This window comes from Asparagus officinalis, chromosome 7 (assembly GCF_001876935.1).
Source record: "Asparagus officinalis chromosome 7, Aspof.V1, whole genome shotgun sequence".
NCBI classification, from domain to species: Eukaryota; Viridiplantae; Streptophyta; class Magnoliopsida; order Asparagales; family Asparagaceae; genus Asparagus; species Asparagus officinalis.
The window spans coordinates 12913807-12926077 of NC_033800.1; the positions used below are offsets into that span (position 1 = coordinate 12913807).

Here is a 12271-nt window from a genome sequence, read left to right on the forward strand (position 1 = left end):
AGGTGACTGGACCACTTGATGTTTCTTCGAATCTAGGTCCGCGTAGTAGCGAACCCCGTCAGTTTGTTCTAAGGCCTTAGCCATTTGATGAGCGCGACGCTAACGTTGTCTCTGATGAGCCCTCTTAGCCAGTGCCGGTGGGTTTTGATTCAATGACTCCTTAACTAGAGAAGAGTCATTGTGAGTTAAGGTGTTGCGAGTAGAATCCTTAGCAACAATCGGGCGAGAGTCTTCACCCGTAGCATTCGACAGAGTCGGAAACTTAAAAACCTTCTTAGAAGACGAAATCTTCCTGCATTTACGAGGCGAGGAAGACTTTGAAGATGAGGACGACAGATATTCCTCAAACTTTACTTGGTCGAACTCGTATTCAACCGTGGATTCAACCGGTATCTTGATCGGCTGCGACACGACGGGCTCGGCAGTGAGACCATTGGCTCCCACTGTGGTCGCCAGCGTATATACGTCAGGAATAAGTTTTGTTGTAGAACTCATTATAATTGTTTATCGATTACAATGAATATAGAAGAGCAAGTTTTGTGCTTTGTAAAACTATTTGTTACAATAAAAAAAATCAAATTACAATGCTCCTTCGAAACACACACACGGGAACGTTTATCGTCCGCTACTTGCATGGGATCTTTGCTAAGTGTCGGGGGTGCGTTAGCCCGTGGACCATCGAATCACAGATTCAGATCGAAGCATGAATGCTATTTGGGTTTTCTTGCTTCATTTAGAAGTAAGAAAAGGAAGTGAATATCTTATCGATGTAAGATAAATATTCTTCTTAAGATCAAGTCAAATCTTAGATCTTAAGGAATCACAAGAATTCTGCAAAAGGTTTGCACGTGATGAAAACTCTCTTTCTTGCTTGGAATTCACCAAATTACTCAAATCTCTCTGCTTAATTTGTCCCAAAATCCTCAGTCCTCGTCAGTAATGGTCTTAGGGGGTATTTATAGCCCTTAGGAACAATAACTAAAGTTAGAAGTGTTGAATATCATTTCTCCATGATAATGTTTTGATGATAACAATTTATATTTTGTGTGCACTAACTTTCATATGCAGATTTCAATATCAAAATATGTACAAGTGCAAGTGAATATCAAGGCATTTTGAAGTGAAGAAAATGAAGAACAAAAGATAATGTATTTGAATTTTTCTTTGCTTAGAATTTTTGTACAAGCCTTGATCACGCACACACACACATTTTTAGAACACACTAACACAGGCTTAGTGTGTTGGTTAACTATAGAAATCCCCTATGTTAACCATTAGAATAGTAGTTAAAACTTAATTATAAAAACTCATTATTTCTGAATTTTTGATCTTAATAGTCGACTAATTAGGATAGTAGTCGACTACTCATGTATATAACTCAAATACAAGTTTCTGTCTTTTTACAGTATAGTCGACTAATAGAGATTATAGTCGACTACTGAGATGTTTGACAGAAACATAAGTTTCTGTCTTTTTACAGTGTAGTCGACTAATGACTACAGTAGTCGACTACTGAAGAAAAAGATAAGTTTTCAAGTTTCTGTCTGAACTCAGTGTAGTCGACTAATTATCATTATAGTCGACTACTGAGAACATTTTCCGAAAACACAGAGTCTGTCTGAACTCAGTGTAGTCGACTAATGACTACAGTAGTCGACTACAAGAGACAGTTTTTCAGTTTTCAGAATTTGAATATCTGATAGTTCTTGGCCGTTTTTAAACGTTTTTAAACTTTAAAAACTTATCTTTTCAAGGGGTATATATAGGTTATTTGTTCAGAAAAATGAAAGATATATACATACCCATAAGCTTTGATTCTAGAGCAATTTTCCAAGTGAAAAACATTCTGATTTTCTGAAAAAGAAGAGTTTCTAAAATTGCCTATATACTTTCATCAAAAACAAATCAATTAGGCAATTTTACAGAGATTAAAAGAATCCTAAGCCACTGCTGCACATTATTACACATTCAAGGCTTATAGGATCATTGTGTTCTTCTTCAACAAGTTTTCTCTCGGTTGTGAGAGGGTTAGTCTCTTGGGTTAGAGATTGGTGTTCAAATTGACAAGGAGTTTGTCAATTGGTATTGCAATTTGCAGGGACTTGCAAATTGGTCAGGTTTGCGTTTGATTTTGTAAGTTTATTCAAAATCATAGTGAAAACTCTCAAGCGGGATTTGCTTGGGGACTGGATGTACACCGGTTTGGTGGAACCAGTATAAACTTGGGGACTGGATGTACACCGGATTGGTGGAACCAGTATAAAAATCTTGTGTTTGTGATTGTGAATTTCTGAGATTGCCATTTTTCTTTGCAATTTATTATCTACTTTGTAATAATTTTAAAAGAACACTATTCACCCCCCCTCTAGTGTTCTAGTGTATCTATTTCAGATCCTACATTTGGTATCAGAGCAAGGTGAAAGATGGCATCGTCAAATACATCACAATTCAAGGAAGGTCACTCTACAAATCGTCCTCCAATGTTCGATGGCACGAACTACAACTACTGGAAGTGTAGGATGAAGATCTATCTCCAATCTCTTGGCTACGAACTTTGGAACGTCGTTGAAACAAAATATGAGAAACCAACAACTCCTTTCGCGGAATGGACTACATCTCAAAGGAACAATGCGAATTTGGATTCTAAAGCAATGAATGCCTTATTTTGTGCACTTGACAAGAATGAGTTCAATAGGGTGTCAACGGCCACATCCGCATATGATATTTGGCACACACTCGAGGTAACTCATGAAGGTACTACTAAAGTTAAAGAGTCTAAAATTTCTGTTCTTGTGCACAGATTTGAATTATTCAAGATGAAGGAAAATGAGACTATTGGAGAAATGTTCACAAGATTCACCGACATCACAAATTCTCTTATTGGTCTTGGAAAAACATATACTCAAGTGGAGATGGTAAGAAAGATACTTCGTTCACTTACTCCACAATGGGAAAAGAAAGTTACCGCTATTGAAGAAGCCAATGATTTGTCAACTCTTACGGTTGAAAATCTTATTGGTAATCTTATGGCATATGAAGTACAACTTGAAGATAGGAAGAATGATGAAGAATCTAAGAACAAGAAAGTTCTTGCATTTAATACTACTTCAGATAAAGAAGATTCAGATGATAATGATGAAGAAATGGGCATGTTTGCACGAAAATTTCGAAAATTCATCAAAAGAGGTAATTTTAAATTTAAGAATTCAAATTCAACTAACCCTCTTTGTTTTAAGTGTAATAAACCAGGGCATATGAAGAAAGATTGTCCAATGTTGAAGAATAAACAAAAATCAAGTTATTTCAACAACTTCAACAATATTCAAAATAACAAGAAGAGGAAAGCAATGGCGGTCACTTGGGATGATAGTGATGAATCATCCTCAGATGAAGAAATTGAAGAAAAGGAAAGTGCTCACATGTGTTTCATGGCACAAGATGATGTAAGTGAAAATGAAGAGCTTTTAGATGCTTTTAATGAATTATATGAAACTTTTATAAGATTAAAAATTTCACATAATTTTCTTAAAGGTGAGAATAAAAGGTTACGTGAAGAAATTTCAGATTTAAATTCCTCTACTTATACTAATTCTCAATTAGTTGAATTAAAAGAAGAAAATTTTTCTTTACTAAAAGAAAATGATAATTTATCTAATGAAAATAAATATTTAAAATCAGAATGTAATAAGTTAAATATTCGAATTAATAGTTTAGATAAAGATATTTCTTCTTTTAAATCAAGATATGAAGATATATGTTTAAATGTAAGCAAATTTAATAAAGGAAAAGAAAATCTTAATAATATTCTTTCTTTTCAAAGAGAATCACAAAAGACAAAAGGATTAGGTTTTCAAATTAATAAAAACAAATCAAAGAATACAATTTTTGTAAAACCTTCTTGTGATTTGCATGATTATAAATATGAAAATTTGTATAAAAAGAAATCAAAATTCTTTTCTATTTGGGTTCCAAAAGAATTATCTTCTTTTAATAAGAATTTTTATATTTCTGATTTTATTAAAAATATTTGTTTATCATCTAATTATTTAAGTAAATCAAACTCTTCATGGGTTTGGTTTCCTAAAGGCTAATTTAAAGGACCCAACATAGTATGGGTACCAAAATGTAAATGTTTATTTTTTCAGGTACCCAAGAAAGATAGGTGGATTTTAGATAGTGGTTGCTCTAAACATATGACTGGAAATATTCAATTGTTGTCATCTTTTCAAAACAAGGATGGAGGTACCGTTACTTTTGGAGATAACAACAAAGGAAAAGTCATCGGTATTGGTTCCGTAGGTAATCCAAACAAACCTATCATTGATAATGTTTTATTAGTTAATGGTCTTAAACATAATTTACTAAGTATTAGTCAACTTTGTGATAAAGGTTATAAAATTGTTTTTGAAAAAGAATCATGCTTAATTTATGATATTGATTTAATAACCATTATTTTTAAAGGTTATAGAAAAAATAACATATATGTGTTATCAATGAATAATATTTCAAATGAACATTGTCTTATTGCATCATCTAATGATTCTATTTTATGGCATAAACGTTTTGGACATGTTAACTTTAAACATATGTCTAAGATTTCTAAAAATGATTCAGTAAATGGTTTGCCTAAGATGTCATTTAAAAATAATTTTTGTGATGCATGTCAACAAGGAAAAATGCACAAATCTTCTTTTAAATCTAAAAACATAATATCTACAAATAGACCATTAGAATTAATTCATATAGATCTTTTTGGTCCATCTAGAGTAGCATCTTTAAATGGAAGTAGATATGCATTTGTTCTTGTTGATGATTTTTCTAGATTCACTTGGGTAATTTTTCTTAAACATAAAAATGATGCTTTTAATGAGTTTTCTATATTTTGCAAGAAAATTCAAAATCAAAAATCAACTTCTATTATCTCTATACGTAGTGATCATGGAGGTGAATTTGAAAATGAATTATTTGCAAATTATTGTGATCAACATGGTATATCACACACATTCTCTTTTCCTCGAGCTGCTCCACAAAATGGAGTTGTAGAAAGGAAAAATAGAACCTTACAAGAATGTGCTAGAACCATGTTATGTGATAGTAATTTACCTAAATATTTTTGGGCAGAAGCCGTATCAACAGCATGTTATGTATTAAATAGAGTTTTATTACGACCTATTTTAAAGAAAACATCTTATGAATTATTTTATAACAAAATTCCTAAAGTATCTTACTTTAAAGTTTTTGGTTGTAAATGTTTTATCTTAAATACAAAGGATAACTTAGATAAATTTGATTCAAAATCCGATGAAGGAATTTTTGTTGGATATTCTAATCACAGTAAAGCATATAGAATTTATAACAAAAGAACACAAGTTATTGAAGAATCTTTACATGTTTCTTTTAATGAAAGTTTTTCAAAAATACCTATTATACTAAATAATGATGATGATGTAATTGATACCATACAAGATACTCCTATGATAGATATTACAAAAGATGATAATCTACAAAATGATTTACCTAAAGATTTTGTAGAAGTTAAAAATCATCCACATGATTTAGTTATAGGAAATATATCTGACAAAGTAACTACTAGATCTCATTTTAATTTGATTGCTCATAATGCTTTTATTTCAACTATTGAACCTAAAAATATAAAAGAAGCACTTCTTGATGATTCATGGATAATAGCTATGCAAGATGAACTTAATCAATTTACTAGAAATAATGTTTGGGATCTTATACCTAGACCTCAAAATAAATCCATTATTGGAACAAAATGGATCTGTCTAGATTTGTTTGAAGTATTAGCTCATGTTGAAGAAATTATGTTATGTTTAGGTTCTTCTTTTTGTTGATAACAAAGGGGGAGAAATAGTTAAGTTTTATATTTTTTATTATGAATGTTAAAAACTTTGCATATATGCAGGGGGAGTAAGTATTACATGTTTTAAAATTTAATATGATGCATAAATTATTTGTTATCATCAAAAAGGGGGAGAATGTTGAATATCATTTCTCCATGATAATGTTTTGATGATAACAATTTATATTTTGTGTGCACTAACTTTCATATGCAGATTTCAATATCAAAATATGTACAAGTGCAAGTGAATATCAAGGCATTTTGAAGTGAAGAAAATGAAGAACAAAAGATAATGTATTTGAATTTTTCTTTGCTTAGAATTTTTGTACAAGCCTTGATCACACACACGCACACACACACATTTTTAGAACACACTAACACAGGCTTAGTGTGTTGGTTAACTATAGAAATCCCCTATGTTAACCATTAGAATAGTAGTTAAAACTTAATTATAAAAACTCATTATTTCTGAATATTTGATCTTAATAGTCGACTAATTAGGATAGTAGTCGACTACTCATGTATATAACTCAAATACAAGTTTCTGTCTTTTTACAGTATAGTCGACTAATAGAGATTATAGTCGACTACTGAGATGTTTGACAGAAACATAAGTTTCTGTCTTTTTACAGTGTAGTCGACTAATGACTACAGTAGTCGACTACAAGAGACAGTTTTTCAGTTTTCAGAATTTGAATATCTGACAGTTCTTGGCCGTTTTTAAACGTTTTTAAACTTTAAAAACTTGTCTTTTCAAGGGGTATATATAGGTTATTTGTTCAGAAAAATGAAAGATATATACATACCCATAAGCTTTGATTCTAGAGCAATTTTCCAAGTGAAAAACATTCTGATTTTCTGAAAAAGAAGAGTTTCTAAAATTGCCTATATACTTTCATCAAAAACAAATCAATTAGGCAATTTTACAGAGATTAAAAGAATCCTAAGCCACTGCTGCACATTATTACACATTCAAGGCTTATAGGATCATTGTGTTCTTCTTCAACAAGTTTTCTCTCGGTTGTGAGAGGGTTAGTCTCTTGGGTTAGAGATTGGTGTTCAAATTGGTAAGGAGTTTGTCAATTGGTATTGCAATTTGCAGGGACTTGCAAATTGGTCAGGTTTGCGTTTGATTTTGTAAGTTTATTCAAAATCATAGTGAAAACTCTCAAGCGGGATTTGCTTGGGGACTGGATGTACACCGGTTTGGTGGAACCAGTATAAAATCCTTGTGTTTGTGTTTGCAAATTTCTGAGATTGCCATTTTTTCTTTGCAATTTATTATCTACTTTGCAATAATTTTAAAAGAACACTATTCAACCCCCCCCCCCCCCCTCTAGTGTTCTAGTGTATCTATTTCAGATCCTACAAGAAGTCGAAAAGAAGTTGTGTCTGGGGACTCCTATTTCTGAGATAGTTGTAACTGTCTCGGAAGCGTGGTTGATTTTTCATTTCCGAGATAATTACAACTGTCTCGGAAGCATGCTTCATTTTAGTCATTTTATAACCGCTTTCCTGCCTTTAAATGTCATGATTTCTGTAGTTATGAGCGTGATTTTCGCTTGTAACGTCCTCCCCACGTTTACACACGAGCTCTGACATTTATAGAGCCACGTGGAGTGCACAAATCTCGAGAAAACCGTTGTTTAGTTTATCTTAGTTTCTGAGACAGTTACAAGTGTCTCGGAAACTGCAGTCTTCCTCATAGCTTCCGACACAGTTGTAACTGTCTCGGAAATTGTAGTTTTCCTTCATGCTTTCGAGATAGTTGTATGTGTCTCGGAAGCTGCAATCTTCCTCGTAGTTTCCGAGACACTTGTAATTGTCTCGGAAATTATGAGTTCCTCTTATGCTTCTGAGACATGTTTTGCACCTTGAAATTTGCATAATGCGCTTCTTATGTATTCTTTAGTTGATCTTTAGCTTTGGGTGATCCCCTACAACTCAGATGATGACTTTTTATCGCCTTCTCTCTATCTTGAGCTACGTATGATAATGTATAGGCAATTTTTGACGCCTACATTCTAGTTTAGGATGTATCAGGTCTACACGACAAATGGTTCCTTCTAATACATGTAAACAATATTTAATTGATAATTTTGTAGAACATAGACATATATAGGATTGAATTCATGATGGCGATGTTTGCATATAGAATTTTGTAGCTATCAGCAAAGAATATATGCACTCGTAATTGTCTGTTGAGGTTTGGATCATAGAGCCTGTTACCATGAAAAAGCCATTACATTTTAAAACATGAGAATAGTTGTAATCTACTAGAGATTATAGTAATCCAACAGCTACTACTTTAACGATGCAAGAGGGAAGATTATTTTATTGTGTAATCTTATCTTACACATCATAAGCTTTTGTTAAGTAGTTTAAGTAATTAAATAAGCAGAGGAAGCATTTGAATATCGGCAAGTAGAAAACATGAAGAACAACTATCTATGTTGTTTAATGAACAGAAATATATAACACCACAACAACAGTAGTACAATAGTTGTCTCCTTCTAAGAAAATCATTATAGATAACATAATGATGATGATCCGTTTAAACCACTTAATTATAAAATCATTATGATAAAACTAGAAAGGATTAGTTTTCAAGTGTTAGGCTAGCATAAATTTAACTTTCTGTCGCTTTAAAAGGACCGGATTAAGACTGAAAATATTTTTTTCAAAAAATACAAGAATCCAACAAGGCTGCATACTACAATAGTATGGGTAGATATATGATGCAGTTATCAATCAAACGAAAGACATCCCTAGTAAAGTCGTAGATGTCCCTCTTATGAAGTAAACAATTCATCATGCAATATAGTAAACTACAGTTAAAATGACAAACCAAACAGAATTAGTCAAATAAACCCCTTTTTTCTAAATGTTGTGAACATCATCATACAACTATGTTGGACCTATCTGAGCTTTGAAAATTAAAACTGTAGGTTTGAAACTTTCAACAATATGATTTCAATGATCTCATCCAACCAATTAATACTGGTTTTGTCACAATCAGGTTAACATCAGGCCACAATTTTCTTCATCGTCTTAACTGGTCAATTGCTTGATGAAAGGGGCAGATCATACATTATTGGTTTTTAAAAAAAGCAATAGATTTCTCCATTAAGTCGAGCATTATGCAATAAATCTATAGCTAAGGGTCACAATGTGTGCAAAAATAATGGAAATATTTGAAATACTTCAAAAAGGAGTTTGAACTTTGAAGGACTCTGAACTCTGCCGTGGTGCAAAATTTCAACCTAGTAGCTTATTATAGGTCATGGCAGGATGAATAGGAATGAAAAGCTGAACAACTATAAATAAGCACAACCACAGGCCATGGATTAAAGAAGCAACTTTCTTCTGAATTAAGTCATTCCCAATATGTATCTAATACCATCAATAAAGAAAAAAAATAAGGCATATATTCCTCAATCAACAAAGGAGAGTATTGTTTAAGTCTCCCTTTCATAATTTTGCCAAGTGTGAATGTGTGGATGATTCGAAGGGAAGAGATGAGGACACTGCATCCTCAAATGAGAACAAGGGATAATTAAGATAGTGTCAATTATTAAACCGTCTCCTTAAAAGCAGTAGACTTTGTAATTTGCTCACATGTTAAGGCAGCACATAGTTGAAATCGGACAAGGAAGGACATTAGAGATTAAGATAATCCCTTATATGCTTCATAGATCATTCTCTGATAACAAGAATGAACATAGGAGACCGCCTCCTCAAGATGTTGCAAGAGATCAACAATAAGGATTATGATATTCACATATACATATAGCTTACGTGCAAAAGCTTTACCCAGGAGAAAAGGATATGGATGCTCTCTTTCATAACTACGGAGTATTAAATGAATGGTTATTGGTTTTTATCGCATGAAAATTGAGAAATAAATGCGATTCAATGAAAATACAGTGCGCCATGAACAAATTACAATCATTTAGACGTTATCTGATGATTATGACTGGCACAAAACTAGAGAGTGATTTTTCTCCTCAAAAGAAATTTCAACGCATCTCACAAAGTGGAGCATAATTAACGTTCACAAAATGGAGATGAACAACATAAACTTGCATTAGCTTTATCCTCGAGGACCAAAAGTATGAAGGTACCTCATTTGCTTCTCCCTCATCATTCCCTCAAGAACTTCAATGTTATACATGTACTCGGATGGAACAAGAACAAACAAATATGCCCTTATACATTAGACTTGAATATCAACTCTAAAAGCATTATACATAATATATGCTTGCAATGAATCAAGAAACGAACAATAGAGATTACGATATACCAACTTACTAGATATTTTGTACAATCTCTTGCTATATAAAGCTCAAGCAAGAGCAAAGAGCTAGGTGAACATAATCTCTCGAAGGCCTTCAAGCAAAAGACCCAATCAAAGATTTAAAAGCTTACACATCTCTAGAACTTATTCTCTCCTCTTCCTCCTCCTACTATATGAAGCTATATATATAAAATATATATATATAAAAATGAAAGAACTGTGTAGACAGCGTCCATCGATTCAGACTCCCTTCGGGCATCTGCGACAGCCCCCAATCTAAAATCTACATATAATCCTGAATCAAGAACAAACGAATAGCATCACGAAAGAATTTAACAGTCAGATCAGTTGTCGATTTTTGAATTCCTCCCCGATTCTCAAGCCACCATCTGCTCCTCCCCCCACGGAGAGGACATGAACTCCCCATCCTTCACCAGGGACTGAACCCAAGAGAGGTCAGGCTCATTGAAAGCCTCCGCAGGCGCCGGAGCCCTCGGAGGCGAAAGAGACTGGTTATTTCTGAACCCAAACGAAGCAGACTTCCTCAGTTTGTTCAGCTCCTCTCCTTGAATCCCCCAATCCAGTTTCCCATCCGGCGAGCCCCAATTAGTCAAACCCATTCCAGCAGTCGCCGGAGATGCAGAGAAACCGCCGGACAGGCGATTAACCGCACCACGGTCGATAAAGCTCTGGCTTCTCTGCGCAAACGCAGCGGACCTCGAGTTCATGATGGCCTTCGCCATAGAATGATCGAGCCCAAACGACGACGACGACGAATTCAGAGTCGGAGACGACGGGAGATTGCTGTGGTACCCAGAAATCAACTGCTGCGTCAGATTCTGAGCACTCATCGATGAAGTGCCCGGACTTCGATGTGCAACCAGAACCAGCAATCCTCTCGAGGTTGCTCGGTAAATATTTGCAGGTCGACCCTATATCTCGACCTCCATTGCAGTTTATCGTAATCCACCAAATCCCAAACAAATATTTCTTTTGTCGTTCTCAGAGCGCAACGCAAACTTCCACCAAATTGCTGAATGCATCCCATCCGTATGGGGTTTTTAGTACGTGGTGTCTCTATTTCTCGACAAACCTTCTTCTTGAGATCCACTGCATCTATGAAAGAGCAGTCGAGGTCCAAGAAATGCAAATTTCCACGAACGAAAGCTGAAACAGTGGTATATGCATGATTAATCGGGCCCTTACAGTCCTCGTACTTTACCCACTCACGGGTCTCGGATGACAGGATCTCCATATAATTGGTGTCTCGTCTATTGATCATCGCGGCAACCTTGTAGTGGGGGGAGAGACGGGGATCAAAGGCTAAGGCCATTTGGTAGGGATGGTCATCTGCAGGTTCAGGTATCTTGTGATATCTCTTGGTGGCTGGATTGCATACGTAAAGGCACTTGTCAGGCCGAGTAGAACACAAGATCAAGCCATTGCAAGTGCTTTGCACCAGTAATTTGTGATGTTGAGGCAAGAAACCGAGAACAGATTTGATGTCGAAGCCGATAGAATCCTCTTGCTGCAGGTGATTGGTTGGCGTGCTGACGTACACCGAGTCTTCATCGAACTCGTCGCCCACCTCATAGAAGAGTCCGGAGAGGGGCGAGGGTAGCTTCTTGCGGTAGTAACCATTGTTGTTGGTGATGATGGCGTTCCAAGATTTCGAAACACAGGCGAAGCGGTACAGAGATTTGACGGGCAGTCGAGAGAGAATCTCAACCAGCAAGTCACACGTCAATTTGTTCGCGCTGCTCATCTCCATAGATTGATTTAATCTTTCCTTAGTTTGTTCAATTCAATGAGAGAGAGAGAGGGGGGGTGGGGTGGGAGAGAGAGAGAGAGAGAGAGAGAGAAAGGGGGAGGGGAAGGAGATGATGAGGGAAGAGGTGAGGATGGGGTGGGGTTTTTATAAAGGAATTTTAGAAGAGGAGAAGGTCGGCTCTCTTTCTCTCTCTCTTTCTCTCTCTCTAGATTAAGGCGAGATGGGGTGGGGGAAGAGAAAGGGTGTTTGTCTAGTCAGCGGGTCAAAAAGGCAGTGCTCCGAAGTTGCCTTCTTCCTGCTCCTCTTTTTCCCAAATGGGCACGCCAGGATAACGGCGGAG

At 35.2% G+C, this 12271-nt stretch overlaps 2 protein-coding genes across 2 annotated transcripts; both read right to left on the bottom strand.

The window, feature by feature from the left end:
- On the bottom strand, positions 10023–11011 carry LOC109846696 (zinc finger CCCH domain-containing protein 33-like). The gene has a single exon (XM_020415942.1). The coding sequence runs from the start codon at positions 11009–11011 to the stop codon at positions 10538–10540; it is 474 nt and encodes a 157-aa protein (XP_020271531.1). The 3' UTR covers positions 10023–10537.
- On the bottom strand, positions 11008–11960 carry LOC109846698 (F-box protein At5g07610-like). The gene has a single exon (XM_020415943.1). The coding sequence runs from the start codon at positions 11929–11931 to the stop codon at positions 11008–11010; it is 924 nt and encodes a 307-aa protein (XP_020271532.1). The 5' UTR covers positions 11932–11960.